The 17,165-nt window shown below is 40.6% G+C and overlaps 1 protein-coding gene across 2 annotated transcripts in view; it reads right to left on the bottom strand.

Annotated features, from left to right (window-relative positions):
- PIP5K1B (phosphatidylinositol-4-phosphate 5-kinase type 1 beta) overlaps positions 1-17,165 on the bottom strand; it is a 265,239-nt gene that overhangs the window by 106,435 nt on the left and 141,639 nt on the right. The window contains exon 4 of one of the 2 annotated variants that reach the window (XM_045562400.1): positions 8,850-8,980. The exons of the other annotated variant lie outside the window; for it this stretch is intronic. Coding sequence (XP_045418356.1) covers positions 8,850-8,980 — 131 coding nt within the window. The remainder of the gene's footprint in view (positions 1-8,849; positions 8,981-17,165) is intronic. 2 annotated transcript variants of the gene reach the window in all.

Below are 17,165 nucleotides of genomic sequence, written 5' to 3'. Positions count from 1 at the left end.
GTAAAAAAAATCACCCTTGAAAATTATTTAGAATACCTATTCAATATATCCAGTGCAGCCAGTTTTTCCTCCTGCGTGGTTACAGATGACTGTTTCTTTGGTGAGTACAGAGGAAGCTGGCTTGTGTTGTTAGGGCACATCATCATATAATAAATGGCTATCCTTAAAGGCTAGGATTATACTCGGGCAGCCGCAAGGCATACACACTAGGAGAGTGACTCAGGAACCAAGACTGATGGAGAGAAAAGCAGTCATATCTCTGTGTCAGGCTCATGGTATGGAATGGCCCCCAAATCAACTGCTCATTTAAATGGTGGCTGTTTTCCCTAAGCAAGTATAGTTGCATATTCATCATGTATGTATGATGCCTCAGCATTGTATCCAAATATTTTCTCAGGATTTAGGAGGCGATACGCAGTTAGCTATAGGGAGACCTTACAGTCCAGGGAGACCTGGGTTCAAGCTCCATCCCTGCTACTTACAAGTTGAGTTTCACTAGGCACATTACTGAGCCTCTTCAAATAGAATAGCTAAGTGAGCAGAAATGCGAATGGGGACACCTGGCATGCAGGAAGTGCTCAATACATTTGGATGACTGAGGCTGTATGATGATGGGAAACAGCCCGGAGGTAAACATTTCACAAGAAGAATGAGTTGATCATGTGGTTTAAAAAAAAAAAAAAGAGGAAAAATAAAATGTCAAGATGGGAAAATATGTGCAACTCATATCATAGACAAAGGGCTAATCTCCCGGTATAAAAAGCTCCGATATACTACATCAAAGACCAAGAAATTAATTTTAAAGAATAGCCAAGGACATGATCAGGCACTTCACAGAAATGGAAATATATATGACTCACACATATGAAAAGATGCACAACCTCATTCGTAATAAAATAAATGTCACTGAGAGATCATAAGATTGGTTAAAATCTAAAACTTTGATGTAGCTCAAGGGAAACTGGCACCTTGAAACATTATTAGTGGGAATGTAAATTGATACTTTTCCCATGGAGGACATTTTCATAACGTCTATCAAAATTACGAACGTATCTAACTCTTTGATCCGGCAAATGCATGCCTTTGTGTTATCCTACAGATAAACTAGCCTATGTACAAACAACACATGTATACACAGTTATTCATTACAGCAACCTAGATATCCCTTGGAAGAGGATTGGTCAAAGTAATTATGATTCAGCTACACAATGGAATATTAGGTTATTACAAAAAGAATGAGGATGCTTATTATATACCGACATGGCAAGATCTCTAAGATAAATTAAGTGACGCATGACGTAAAATGCTGGGTATGGCATGTCACCACTTGTATAAAAAAATAAAAACTGTACTTTTGATATGTGTATGCCTAAAAAAATCCTTAAAGGAAAAACAAGCCACTAGTAACTGATAATTTGAGTTGGACGTTGGGTAAAAAAAGCGTAAGGACAAAAGGAACACTTTTTACACTATTTCTTTTAAAAACAGGACAAACTCTGTTTTGTGAATGTATTATCATTCACAAAATTAAATAATGTTTTAAAAGTTAGAGGTTAAAAGCCATACGTTTATCCCCCTGCCCTCTGGAGCTCTCTACGCTCAGCCCCACAGCAGGTCTGTTTACCTCTGTCTATTTAAGCTGCTCCAGTGATTAATTAACAAACACCAGTTTGACATGAATGAAGCTCTAGTGGAGGAAATGCAAATTAATGAGATTGCTGGTCCCTGTTGGGCCTTGATATCTGTCGGGAGCTGCAGTGCACAAGAGCGGAATCAAACAGCAAGTCCAGCAAGGAGCAGGCAGCAGACACCAGCCTCAGTTTCCTGAGGCTGCAGGCTGCCGGCTTCCTGTGTGTGGACGTGGGTGGCAGCCCACAGTCTCCCAGGCACAGGTACCCAGAGCTTGGCAACTTCCAACCATGGCAGGACTGCCGGCAGCTAAACACAGTGACTGCGATCCACGTTAGTCTGCTAAAGTTTCTGCAGGCTTTCCTTGCCTGGAATTACCTGCCACGTAACTGTGCCCAGCATCCAGATTTAGTGAAAATGAAGTCTGAAGAGGAACAGACTTCTTCACAGTTTAAGGTTTACCTTATGTTTCTTCAATGCATTTATGTAGTGTGTGGGGGAAAAAAAAACCTACTTTCTTGTCTTGGCATCAATTGAGGCTTAGAAAATTTCAGCTGTGGGGTTCTGAGCAGTGGTTTTAGATGTTTGAATCCCATGGGCCAGTACAATTTCAACAACAGAAATTTGGAAGCCACTATTGGATTTTCCAACTTTATTTTGGCAAGAACCTAAACAATTAAGCAAACACACAGTACGACCCCTATCATGTCATCAAATAATATGTCAATTCCAAAAAAGGAGGATGAAATTCCGAATAAAGAACAGTTTTCTCTATCTTGTTCTTTCCCCCTTTATTTCACCAAAAAGCAGTTAAAGTTTGATCATGGGCCAGCTCTGGTATTCTGACAACTTGTCTTTTCTGAGTAGAGTTCATTTTTAAGGCTACAGCTACTGCTTGGTGAAAATATATATATATCAATGGCGATTTGTGTTTAGAATTACACAATGTTGAAGCTTAAGGAAGCATTAGCCACCCTCTGGAATTCTCCATTTAGCAGGTAAAAAAAATCAAAGTCCAGGGAGGGGCAGTAATGGCCCAAACTGGCGAAGAACAAATAAAATTGGGAGATTAGACTCATACGGGAACAGTGGAAAAGTCGCAAGCAGATAGATACACCTTAACTTAGACTTGACACTCCCCTGTCAGTCTTCCTTTTCAGGATTCAGTTATAGGTTTCAGGGTGCTCCCTGCTCAAATAGGCCTATAACTTCTCCTGGAGACCCTGCACCACAGGGTCAGGTGGGGAGAATTTCACTTATAGAAGCTTTGATTAGCTACATAGGTGGCGTTTTCATCTGTATGTACTATGAGTGTCACAGCTTTGTTTATGTGGTTTTAGAATCTGATAACCAAGTACTGCTTTTGGTGGCACTGGACTGAGAGATTTGGTAATGAGCCATTAATGGAGTAAAACTAATTTAACATCTCAAAGACACCTAAGGGGTCCAGTTTTGGAGCTGAAACCCAGAGTTTTGTTGTTTGCAGGGCAGCATTTTCTATTTGGTGAGTTTCGTTTGTTTCACATTGTAATCATCAGGAGTGGGCTTGGGGACTTTTGACAAAACTAGCAGGTCAACAACTCCTGGGTGCTAGCAGTGGTTTCACTAAAGGATGCTAAATGCCCTTTATTATTATTTTTTATTTCAGCATATTATGGGGGTACAGATGTTTAGGTTACATATATTGCCCTTTCCTCACCCGAGTCAGAGCTTCAAGTGTGTCCATCCCCCAGACGGTGCACACCGCACCCATTACATGTGTGTATACCTATCCCCTCCACTCCTCGTCCTCACTTTTGTTCAACAAGCATGACCATACCCCCTGTGTGGGAGGATAAATGAAGGGTGCTTTGTCCTAATGTGCAGACTTCAGACAGAAAAATTTAAGTGGCAATACTGTTGGACAAGTGACACTATAGTCCAGTAACAAACTACTGGTGACACCCAGTCTTCAAGCTGGACCTTTGTCAGAAAGGATCTATAGAAGCAGCCTTAGGTATTATTAATTGCCTCTGCCAATTCAGGCAAGGTGGCTTAGTTTCCACACACAACTCTTTATGTAACTAGTGAAATATAAATTGATGCTCTCTCTTGCCAAATTAGATAGCACTCTTGAATGGAAACACAAAACCAAGCAAAACAAAAGACACACTCCTTGCTGGTGCCAACCTTCCTCTGCTGAGCACTTCTGTGATGGGTACACGTGAGCTGCGTTGTATAATAGGAAGCTGCACCATCTTCTGAGGCCAACCAGCTGACAGCCAGTCTTTTTAAAAGTCAGTATCTGAAGACTGCTTCAATTCCAAAACCAAATACAGTAATGCATTCTGGGGTGTCATTTACTGGGAACATGTGACATCATTGATTATCTAAAGGTCAAACCTCCTAAGAAATTATTACTATACTGGAAAATTGTTTGGAAGGCCATGTCAAATAAGGTAAAGTGTTATATAATATTCAGTGTATGTAATTAATCCTTTATTTTGAACCAAAGGAAGAGGTATGTAACTTTTATTAATAGGAAATTAGTTTCTCCCCATTCCCACCAAATACACGTTGAACAAATATTTAAAGAGTCTTGACTTGAAAGGGCATCATATTAATGGCTTGCCCAGCAACAGCCACACCTCCTGTTTAATCCTGCAAAGGCTATGCTGGCTGCTTAGGCTGCACATACATAAAACCTGGTGCAGAATGTCGGTATAGACCAGGGGTTGGCAATCTTTTTCTATAAAGGGCCAGATATAATAGCAAATATGTGGGTCATACTCTGTGTGGCAATTACTCAACTCTGCTCCTGTTGTAGAAAAGCAGCCACAAACAATTCAGAAATGAATGCACATGGCTGTGTTCCAATTAGATTTTATTCACAAGGACGAGCAGTGAGCCAGATTCGTCCCCTGGGCTGTAGTGTGCTGATCCGTGGTATAGACAGACTCTTGGATGAGTTTACATCAGCATGCCCTGACATGCAAGTAGTTGGCTAGTTTGTCAAAACTGTAATGTCAAGCAATGATATTTGGAAACACATATATGAACCTTTAATATATGTTTGCTTGTCATTTAAGATAATGTTTTACCCTTGCAGTAGTTCTGCGGAATTCTCTCCTCCAATGAGGGTATTCCTTAGCTATCCAAATAAACCCTGAAGAGCGTGTCAATCAAACCCAAGCACAATCTGTTTTCCACAATGATCCTCAGATCAAGCGAAACTCCTATTTTATAAGTGAGGAGATTAAAATGTAAGGACCTTTAAGAAATTCTTTGGTTGGCTAATTATTCTGGAACATGGAAAGATATTTCAACTTTTACAGCCAGCTTTTAAACCATTTTTGCCAGCCCAGAGAAGGTAGTGATAGTGTCTCCTGAGAAGAGAAGAGACTACAGTTGGCTTTTAGGAGGCCAAAGAGGCAGATCTAGGTCCATAATTCTAAGACAAAATCTGGACATTTATCCTGATCAAATAAAGCAGAAATGCCATTCCTGGGTTTTATCACCACAGTTTAAAGAAAAACAAAATTTTGGGGCCAGTCACCCTTGAGTTCAAAACTTGGCTTTGTCATTTATTGGCTGTGTAGCCTTGGGTGAAGTGACTTAATATCTTAGGGCCTTAATTATTTCATATGTCAAATGGGGTTTTTTAGGTAAAGATGAAGGGTAATAAAAGTTAATATTTATTATATAAATAACATATGAATGAAACCATGCTTGGTTCATAGTTGGTTCTTAAAAACTTTGCCTCCCTTTGCAAGCCCGGGCTCATGTTCACATGGTGCAAACCTTATCAACTATCTTCTCTCTTCTTTATCCTATCAATACATAAAAACTTATTGACATCCTGGAGCTGCTGATCACAGCACAGAATTTGGGGTCAAAATATTAAGATGCGGTCATGTTTCTCTTACTCATCTCCTTTGTGACTAGGGAAGATTATGGAACCAGATGGTTAAAAGGGATTTTTCTATCCTCTTTCAAATCTTAAACAGGTCCAGGGCTTTTTCCATCTACAAAATGAAATAATCCATAGAACAAATATGTACATAATATCTAAAAATAACTGAACAACTTCGAAATAAATAAAAAAATAACACAATGTATTTGGTTGCTAGGGGAAACAGATCCTGCAGCTTCAGAGCAATAGTAAACTATTAATAAAACATTAAAGTATCTCAAGCAATTAGTTCTATGACAAAGACAGATTCATTGAATTTTAGAGCCACTGGAGACCTTGCATGTTTCAGGTGCTTACAGCCAGGGCCTGTCCTGCCCAGCTTCCCCTACCCTCATCCCCAGATGGGCCTAGAAATATGGGCCAGGGGAGCATTATTTGGCAGATTTATTGAGTTATAATTGATATATAACAAAGTATACAATTTGTTAAATTTTCACATGTGTATACACCTGTGAAACCATGGCCCCAATAAAGATACTAAATTTATCCATCACTTTGCAGGGGCTTTTGGTTGCTACAGTAACTAAGAGATATTACTGGCAGGGCCTGGGGGGGGGACATATCTCCCGAAATAAGCAATCTTGAACGAAGAGTTGTCTCATCCAAAACTGTCAATAGCACCTCCACTGAGATTTCTGGGCCCAAGCCCTTTGCTAAACCCATGAAGAAACTGGGTCCAGATGAGGAAACTGAGGCTAGACCAACATAAGTTTCTTCTGTGTTCATGTAAATACAGCTGGAGTGTGTATGTTAGTGAAACAAACAATACAGTATTTGCTGAAAGAAATTCTTGGTCTGAATGGAATATTTAATATTGTATTGACACTTGAAAGCTGAAAATTCTTTAAAATGATATATTGTAAATGAGACTGTGGGTGCCTCTAAATAAGGGCAAGCCCCCCAGCTACTCCTTCACCGGTGGCACGTCTGCTGCTACTACCGTGGATGACAAAGTGAAGGCCAAAGCCACAAAGTCCAGGTGTTTACACTTGGGCTTCCTATTCCTGAGGAAAAGGTGAAAAATATTATTTTCTCTTAATCAAAAAGATGCAGTAAGCTTATGATAAATCGTCCATGAACAAAAGAGTGTACTCAGAAAGTGCCTTTAAATACCTAGTGGATGAGGACCTAATGTTTATGGTACTTCTTGTTGTAAAGCATCTCATACAGTGCCATGTACAATTTAGTTGCTAATAGATACATTCTGATATATAAGATACTAATTTAAAATAATTGGGAGCTTTATTAGTTATACAAGTCATGTAATAACTTCAAGAACAAAATTTGCTCTCTACTAGAAGGATTATCACTCTAAAATGGGAAGTGCTGGGCTAGTGGTTCTCAAACTTTTATGTGCTTAGAATCCCCTGGAGGACTTGTTAAAACAGATTCCTGGGTCCCACCCACAGAGTTTCTGATTCAGCTGGTCTAGGATGGAGCCCAGGAATCTCCATGTCAAATAAGTTCCAGGTGATGCTGATGCTGTGGGCCTGGGGACCTTCTGCTTGGGCCACTGTTCCCCCAAGTCCCCACGATGGCTGGCTATATGTTGATTGGGGCTTTACACATCCACCTTCACCTGTAACTGCTCTCAGCTCCCTGAACCCATTGTCACCACCCTCCCACAGACGTCCTCCATTCCTCTTGTTCTTTGTAGCCAAAGAAAAAAATAAGGTCAAAACGTCTGGGTAGAGGCCCTAGAAGAGCATGAGAGCTTGAACATTCTGCAAATACATTTATAGGAGTCATGAGCCTAAGAAATCTTACCAAAAGATCATGATAAACTCATGACCTCCTGGTTTTCAAGGGAAAAGAATACACACTTTTTTTTTTTTTAAAACAATAAACAGACTGTTAAAGACAAACACAGAGAAAATTTCCAACTATAGAAAGAAGTGTCATGAGCAGGGATTATCTCTCAGGCCTTGGGGTCGTCCATTTTCTATCAGGAATCTAGTTCTCATGGCTATTAGTGGGCCTTGGAGAAGCAACGTCAAGACTTCCAGTAGACCAACTTTGTTCTTCAGCTAAGAGCACTTAAAGCAAAACTAGGCTGTCTGGGTTCATAGCTGATTTTTAAAAATTTATGGGCTGCTTGGTGACTATGTGGGAAGTTACTGCACATTCACCTAAAGGTTTTATTTCTAGGCAGCTGACACCTGGACACAGAGATAAATGTGTAAACAGCATTCTTCTGAAGATTTTTTTTTTTTAAATAATGTACTGAAAACACTGGTGGTAAAATTGTCACCTCAGCCACTCACCCAAGCCCAGGAATAAATAACAAAATTTTGAAGAGAAATATTTATTTTAAATATTAAATATAAATCTGTCTGAAAAGTCAATCCTCACAGCCCCAAAGACAAAACAATTATCCCCAAGTCCCCAAATTAAATATCTTTATTTTTATTTTCTAGACCATTTTCTCTGAAAAATCCTGTCAGTTGTGGTAATATTTCCAATTTAATAATAATAACTTCTTCTTTTCCTAAACTAAGGTAGTTGTAGACTTTTAAATTTATTTATTTATTTATTTTATTGTGGTAAAGCACACACAACATAAAACTTGCCATCTTAACCACTTTTAAGTATACGGTTCTGGGGCTTTAAGTGCATTCACATTGTTGTGCACCCATCACTACCATCCATCTCCTGATGTATTTGTTTTTAAATAATTGATCCCCCCCAAACAAATGATAAAAGCTCAAGGCAACATATATGGGTGACCTTGTTGTTTTTGCAAATGTGGTGTCAACACAGCAGAATTCTCGCACGTTTTCTGGAGGAAAGTTAAGTTAAAGTCATCACAAAGGATGAAGAAGGAGGAGCTAGAAGACTGAATTCAGAAGTGAGGCCCAATTATGGGCCCACGGGCCTGATTTTTTACATTAGGGATCCAAAACCTGGCACCAGTGGCTGCTCTGTGGAAGCCCTCTTTTTCTAAATCCATGGCAGACATTAATCTGGGGTTACTGCACTCTTTCCCACTACATCTCAAACTCTTTCTCCGTATGGTCTTCCAGACATTCGTCACAACTAATTACAACTAGCCCATAGGTGAGGCCCACCTCTCATCTCCATATAAAAACTGCAATGCATCTGATGCATCAGGCAGGAACAAGCATTTGAACTGCTTTTGGCCCCCCAGAGGTCCAACATATAAATTAGTACATATAAACACGGCCATGGTAGGAAAGTCCTTCAACAGGGGGTTGTCACAAAAAAGGTTCCTTAGCATGAAAATGATCACAAATAAAAATGTTCGTACCTGGGTAGGAACACACTTTCCACCACATAAAAGTCTTGCATGAGAACATCTCGTTCTGGCTTGGAAGTGAGATTGCCCACTGTGTATCCTATTCCCAGCTGAATAGCACCTTTAATAGCAGATGATGCAGTCTGCAAAAAAAAAAACAACAAAAAACAAACAAAAAAAAAAACCAAGGGTCTCAACGTTAAGGCCTTGTTCACGTTTACATGCAACAAAAACAGGAGAGTGAGGTTAGATTTTCTTTCTCGTTCTTAAACAATGAAGGAACTGAGGTTTGAGAGGATGAAAGTTTACTTCTTTTGATGGAGAATCTATCCCAAATATTAAGGATCCTCCTTTTCATGAAATTACTTTCTTGTGATTGTCTTTCTTACAAATGTTGCTAAGGTCAAATTAAAGTCCAACATGACAATCTTTGTTTTATTAATAACTTAGAAACTTGGTAGAACATTTTTAATCTATAGTATTTTAATTTCTACCCAAAGATAAATGGTACAGTCACTTAAAAAAAATCTGAGAATTTCTATAATATACCTATGAATTAGTAAGAGTATTTTATCTTCATAAGAAATGAAAGAGCAAAAACTAATTTGAATCTTTGGCATCCACAAAGAATTTAATTTGGAAATTGCTTACTAGTCTTGCCATAGATCCATAATCAAAATTTCCAACATTGATCTGTGCTAAAACATATAGCATTGGGAAACAATATTTTCAATTTACTATTTTTCTAATATCATTCTATAATTAAATCGATATAATGTCAACCTGGAGGATAACTGCCATGTATATGTGTATATGTACATATACATGTGTGTATATATGTATGTGTATACATATACACACTTTTAACCAACACAATAAGAGAAATAACAGAATAACTCAAGGAAAATTAGAATGTATTCTTCTTAATGGTGAAAGTGTGTCCTGCTTTTGATGTATTGCAGTACCTAATGTAGTGCCGCATACACAGTGGAGCTAAATAAATACTTAAATCAGTGGGTCTTAACCAGGGACATGTGGCAATGTCTAAACAGATTTTTTGGTAATCACACCTGGTGGTGGTGGGGTTGCATGTGCTGAGCTGAGAGGCCAGGAACACTGCCCAACATCTACATTGCACAGAACAGCCCCCACCACGAAGAATTCTCCAGCCCAAAATGTCAATATCGCTGAGGTTAAAAAACCCTGACTTGAATGAATGTAGTAAAGATCACCCATTTTATAGAAAAGATACTTTCTTTTTGAATTAATATTTTCACTTAGCAAATCCAAGACCTGGCCCCACCTTCCCCCATGCTTTATTCTTTTTTATTTCTTCACACTTTTAACACGAAAGAACACCTCTCTCTTCTTGAAGAAATCTCTCCTCTTGGTTTCTATGATAGAACGTGGTCCTGGGACCACCTCCAGCTTTTCTGGTGGTCTCTCCTGTTATTTCTTCACTGACTTCTCATAGTCTATTTGCTATAATTGTAGTGTCCCTAAAAGTTTGGTCCTTTATCTTCAGATCTGCTTAGTTACCTAGGTAATCAGTCCGAACACTGTTTCTAAGCATATGACTCTCAGATCCCTTCAATCTATTTGGATGCTGCTCTGTCAACACAAACGCAGTACATACAGAACTAAACTAGTATCTTACAGCCTCTCCACCTCACCTCCAAGACTGGCTTTCTCTCCCCAGGCACCGTAATCTTCAGTCACCTACACTTGAACCTCAAGCAGACCACATCTAGAACAGGGCTAGGTCTCCAACAAATACTTGTTGACTTCACCTGAAATGACCATGCTCAATCAAAACTGATCAGTCACCTCCACATACAACTGGTGACAATTATTTTCCCAATAGAGGCATCATTTAATTGCTTTGCTTATTCCACTGTAAAAATTATGTTATCTTTAGTGTGAGGACAACAATCTACATCCTCGATCCTTCAGGAGGCAGAAAAATGTCTTGGTATTTTTCCTTTTTTGCATGCCATTTATTTAAGATCCCAGGGCAGCAAGATGGCAAAATATTGAGACTTAAGCCCATAGTGCATCTAGTGCTTTAAAAAATGTTTGCTATTTTAATATTCCCTCTCTGAGCTCTGCAATGCCACCAATTGGCATCAGTGACCTTTTGTACCAGTAGCTCTGACTTCGAAAGACTGAAATGGATTTTCCTCATTTTAACCTGGCATAAAAATTCCAAAGGCATCTCTTATCCCATCCATCATTCAGTGGTATGACACAAGATGTGACATCAGCACTTTCCAGAGGATCCCAACACCCCCAAACATTCCACAGACGCACATGCTCTCAAAGTGCTTTGTCCTCCCTGCTTCCCTCCCTGACTCTGCTCCCCGCAACTACGTGTACTTCTGCTTAATTCAAGGAATCACCATGCTAACAGCCGTTTTAACACTTCTTGGGCTAGAACAACCTGTCAAACGGAGTATCCCATTCTGTGTTGTCCCACCCAGGTAGTAGAAGGCAGTCAAGGTTTTGACTGGTCTATACTTGTTCCCAAACTTTAGGGAACATGAGACTCACTGGGAACTTGCTTATCCAGGCAATGGGTCACGTCCCCAGAATTTCTGATCCAGAAGACCTGGGGTAGGGCCCAATAATTTGCTCTTGTTCTAAGGAGCACTGAAAAAAATCTTTCTTGTATGGCATACAATTAAGTTTTCAGTCCCTGAAGGAATGAAAAAAACCAAAAAAACCCAACTTATAATATTACTTTCCTTTCAGAGTATTTAAAATTCAAGTGCTCTGATGGGAGAAATAATAAAAGTAGTTATTAATCTTTTTTGAACAACTAATTTGTGCCAGGCACTTGACATATGGATAAAAGCAATTATAATCATAATCTATCATAATCATAGCACAGACTTAAATAGTGTTTACGAAACGGCAGGCACTGTCCTAAGTGCTTTCTGGTTATATGAACTCTTGCATCCTCACGACTCTATGAGGTGGGCACTATTATTATCTCTGTTTTACTGACTCGGGAAAGTTTAGCAACTTTCACAAGGTGACACAGCTAGAGAAGAGGTGAAGCTGGGACTCAGCCCCAGGGAGGCTGGCTCGGAGTCCAAGTTATAAACAAGCATACTCTGTTGCCTCTAGCGTCAGAATCTCTTAACTCATTTAACCCTCTCAAGGACCCTGGAACACAGAGACAATTATTCCCCTTTTACAAGTGGGGATTTAATACTCAGCAAGGTGAAGTGACTTGCCCAAGTCACTCTTAGCGTGTGGCAGAGTCCGACTGCTGAGCCCAGGCTGCTTCCTCAACTGTTGTTTCAAATCAAACCTAGAATCAAAGTTGGAAGTTCTATTTTAAGTCTGGATGTTTGATCTCAACAAAGTAAGAGGCTCTAAGAGAGCCATTCCTTTTGATGGAACAGGGATAACATACTTTATTTGTTTCTAATCATACCAAACCACAGGTAAGCAAAAGAAAAACTTGTAAACTTCTTGGTAAACCAGTATCAACACCATTGTTAATGTCACTACTGGTAACATGGGGTTATTAACAAAAGGAGGTATTTTGCGGACACCTCAAAGTTTCCCCCTCCCCATGTCCCCAAATGCTTTAACACTGATGCATTTGGGCATAATTAAAATGCATCTTATATATGTAATCTAAAAAAGCTAAACTCATAGAAGTAGAGAGTAGAATGCTGGTTACTCGGGGCTAGTTGGGGGTTGGGGAGATGTCAGTTAGATAGGAGGAATAAATTCAAGAGATCTATTGTACTACATAGTGACTCTAGTTAATAACAATGTATTGTATTTTAAAAACCACTAAGAGAGTAGATCTTGAGTGTTCTCACCACAAAATGTAACTAGGAGAGGTAATGCACACTTAACTCAAGTTAACTAGCTCAATTGAGCCGTTCCACAATGTAGACATATTTCAAAACATCATGTTGTACACAATACATATAATTTTTTATTTGTCAATTAAAAAAGTAAAATAGAAAAAAGTACATCTTGTCTGCTTCATAGAAATGTCTGATGATATTCACTATGGCATATGGTTTCTTAAGCCATGGGCAGTAAACAGGGAAATGTCATCACCTGAAATTTGCCCACTGGACATCAGGTCTGGCCTAGTAATGAGCCAGATGTGCTTTAAAGCTGTGAAAAAAACACAGAAGCGCTACCTAGAGTCTCAGATTTGCAGATTAGTAGTCATGATGATGACAAAGAGCCTTCTGTGTGAAGCACTGGTGACTGTGCTTCTAGAACCAACAGTTCTTTCCCTACAACTCAGCTGCCAGAGCTCCCTTCCTTGCTCTAGGATCCCACCAACAGACCAGTGAGACTAGGAGGTCTATGGCTGCGTGCACCCACCGAGCCCCTCTGAGCTCCTCCGATTTCCTCCACAGGGCTTTGCATATGCTCTGAAAGTGTTGGAACGTGACCATTTCTCCTTCTGGAGTCAAGGGAGGGCCTTTGACTCCTTTAAAACATATAGGTTTAAATTTCAGAGCACAGCAAAACAAAGTCTATTTTTAATTCAGGACTTTGCAAGGGCTAAGTGGAGACAATACGTTGCCTGGATACCAGAAAAACCTCTAAAGTGTTTGACACTTGGAGAAAGACAGAAGCATATAATATCTCAAAGGCAAACCACGAATCTTCACTTTCACAGTTCTCTTTACTAACCCAAACTTGCTCCGGTATGATATGGTAATACTAACAGGAAAATGAATGTCAGCTTGTATTTGGGTAATACGTTATGGTTTTCAAAGCACTATCTTTTGATGATTGCATTCAATTGTCACAAATGGCACCTAGCTAGGTAGGCCTTATAATGCTCATTGCATAGATAAACTGTGGTTCTGGGAGGTTAACTTGGTCTAAATCCCTTAGCTAGTGTGGTGCTACAGCCAGGAATAATACTCCGGGCTTCTAGAAGACTCCCAGTTCAGTGTTCTACCACTTTGCTTTACTTACCTGGGTTTTCTCTGCTGGAGATGGATCTGATAGAAGCTGAGAAGCACTTGAACAATGACATAATAATCATGATAGTAACAGGACTAAATGCCTAAGCAAATCCACTAATGGGGAGCAATGATCCTGACGACAATAAGATTTCAATGACCTTACAGGAAACTGCTTTCTACAGCACAATGTCCATGAAATTAGATCACTTAATATGCCATCTGATATCACTGGCTTTCAAAGGAAGTATTAAAACTTTTCGTGTCAATAGCATTTTTTCCCTTAAGGTGATATGATAAACTAATTAGAGGGTTGTAGCCAATATACATATTGCCAGAGTGATTGTTTTCAAAAGTACAAATCTGATCATGTCACTGCCCTGCTTGAAACCCTCTAATGAGTCCTCAGCACCCTCCCTGTAGGATTAAGTCCAAACCCCTTAGCTTGACACTGGAAGCCCATCTTATACTGTCTTACCGCCTCCCTGCCTCTTACACTCAATGTAAGAAAAAGATCCTGCAATAAACACATACTTTATGCTCTGAGCAAGCTGACCTTATGAACCCCTAACAATTGCATAGGAAAATTTCTGCTTGAGTGCATTTTTCCCAGGGATGGGGTCCAGAGCTTTCTCTTTTTTCTCAGAAGGTCTATTTTTGCCAAACCACAAGATCTAGAGTCTAATTCTAAATGAGAGATATTCACTGACGAAGTGCCGCAGCCTAGACTGTAAAGAATGGTTCAGTAACACCCTGCAACGGCGCGGAGGCAACGCCTGTCTGGGCAGGCAGATGCTGACTGCGCCCTCATTTCCGCAGCTCACGCCCAGCCCCAGGTCCTCCCTCCTGTCTCTAAACCTACACTCAAGCAACAAGACATGGGCTGCTTATTTGTCCCTGTGAGAGAATTAAGGGAAGAGAAACAGGGACAGAGTGCATGACACAGGTGGTAGGACTACGGAAATGCATAGCCTGTGGGCAGGCAAGCCTACTCCCCTCTAAGGGAAGGTGGGATCACTTTTTGCCTCTGGGTTTTTTAATCATTTCTTCAGTCTCGCCTTGTATCAGTTTCCCATTGCTGCCATGACAAATTAATACAAATGCAATGGCTTAAAACAACACAGACTTACTATCTTACAGTTCTGGAGGTCAGAAGTCCTAAAATCAAGGTGTCAGCAGGGCTGCGATCCTTTTGGAGGTGCGAGGGGAGAATCTGTTTCCTTGCCTTTCCACGCTTCTAGAGTCCACCCGCATTTCTGGACTTGTGGCCCTTCCTCCATCCTTAATGCCAGCAGAATTCTTAAATCCCCCTCCCCCGACTTCTGGTTCTCTCATCATAGCTCCTTCTCTGACTCTGATCTTTCTGCTTCTCTTTTATAAGGACCCACCTGGATAATCTAGGACAATCTCCCAGTCTCAAAATCTTTAAATTAATCTCATCTGCTGAGTCCCTTTTGCCATGTGAGGTAATGTACTCACAGGTTCCAGGGATTGGGACATGGACCTCTTTGGGGCCCCATTATTCTGGGGACTGCACTCCTCTGTTGTGGGACTGAGCCTGGCAATTTTTCCAGTGTTGCCCCCTGCAGAGAGAGGAGCTCCCCTCAGAACTCCATCCAGTCGAGTGCGGCTCATTCACTTAACAAAGAGCTGAGCACTTTCTACGAGCCCGGCATGATGGCAGGCACTTGGGAAAGTGTGAGCCTCACAAAGCACATGGTTCCTGCTCTCACGGGAGTTTCTAGTCTAGTGGGAGATAGAGACATTAAACAAAGAAACATACACAGACATAATGTCAAATTGGAGTCAGTGACAGAATGCACAGGGTGAAGTGATTGAGGCCAGAAGGGCTGGGCCCACTTAAGAACGGTGGGGTCTGCAGTGGTCAGTCTGAGGACTGATCTATGGGCTGGGACTGGAAAGGTGAGGATGGGCCAGTCAGGAGGCCACATCAGCAAAGACTGGCCCACCACGGACATATACATGACCTGAGCAGGGTCCCTGCCTTCAAGGAATTGACATTCTGGACTCGTGTGTGTGGTGGGGAAAGAGAGAGAGCACACTAGGAGATTAGAGGGGTCACTTTCCAGGGACAGAGAAGCAACAGGCTTCAGGGACCTGAAGCAAACCACTGTGAGTAAATCAGGGGGCAACAGGCAGAGCGCAGGAAACAGAAACTGGGGAACTGGAAACTGGAAAGACTGGATGGATTGGGATCTGCATCTTTGGGCCATCCCAAGGGCTGGCTGTGTTTGAGTAAGGGAGCGGCATTCTAATAGAAAGAGGATGGCTCTGGAGGACACATTGCAGGGATTACAGGAGGGAAAGTGATTAAGTGGCAGTTGCAGTGGTTCTTATGGAGATGCTGATGGCGTAAAGAAGGGTGACCAACGAGAAGATGGACAGAAGAGTTGAGTTTGAGATGTATTGTAGAGGGAGATGGGCAGGACTTGCTATGAGCTGGAAATGAGGGACAGAAAAGTAGCAGCAATGTCTCCTGGCATTTTCCTTTAGCAACGGAGGAACTGAGGTTGCTTTACCAAGTTGGGGAGATTGAAGAAGGAACATATTTTGGGGCAAAGATCAAGAGTTCCATCTGCGATGCCAGTGAGACATCCAGCTGGAGATGTGACCATGCAGGTCTGGAGCTTAGAACAGGGGTTTGGGCTATTGTTTGAATTTGAGAGTTATTAGCATATGAATGCTGTTGAAAACTGAGGGGCTGGATGAGGCAGCCCAGGAAGAGAGGGGGTGTCTGAGGAGACCCCTAAGCCACAGCGACATTTAGGGACTGGACGGAAGAAGGAGGACCTTCAGAGGAGACTTGGGAGTCACTGCACCAGTGGGAAGAAAATAAATGGCTCCAAAGAAAATAAGAAAAGAGAGTTTAAAGAAAGGAGTGACAACACTCTGCACAAGTGGCTCTTTCGTTTGATAATATGAATGCTACAACTTGGTGGGACATCTAAGGCTGTGGGTTAAATTCTCTATTCTTTTCTCATTCATTTCATTGATTCATATGTAAGTCTATATCTGGATCTAGAATATTTGGCAAAATTATTTGATGAACTCCAGTCCAATGATGCCATCATTTAAACCATATTTTTAAAAATGTTCTACAACTTAGAAAAATAAAATGTTAAGTTAAAAAAGCAGGATGCAAAATACAGATAATCAAATTTGAACAGGAAAAACCCACAAGTGCATGTATACACATCCACGGAGGAAAATAAAACAGGAAGGACATTTATCAAAATGTACATTTCTGGATAATGGGACATTAGGTAAGTTTTGGTTTTAAGTTTTCTACTTCCCGGATTTTCTAAGTGTTTTGTTATATATAGGAAAGGAAATGTCCTCCGACGAAGGTATT

Source organism: Lemur catta, chromosome 10 (genome assembly GCF_020740605.2).
Source record: "Lemur catta isolate mLemCat1 chromosome 10, mLemCat1.pri, whole genome shotgun sequence".
Lineage (NCBI taxonomy): Eukaryota > Metazoa > Chordata > Mammalia > Primates > Lemuridae > Lemur > Lemur catta.
This window is presented reverse-complemented; position numbering and strand designations above follow the sequence as displayed.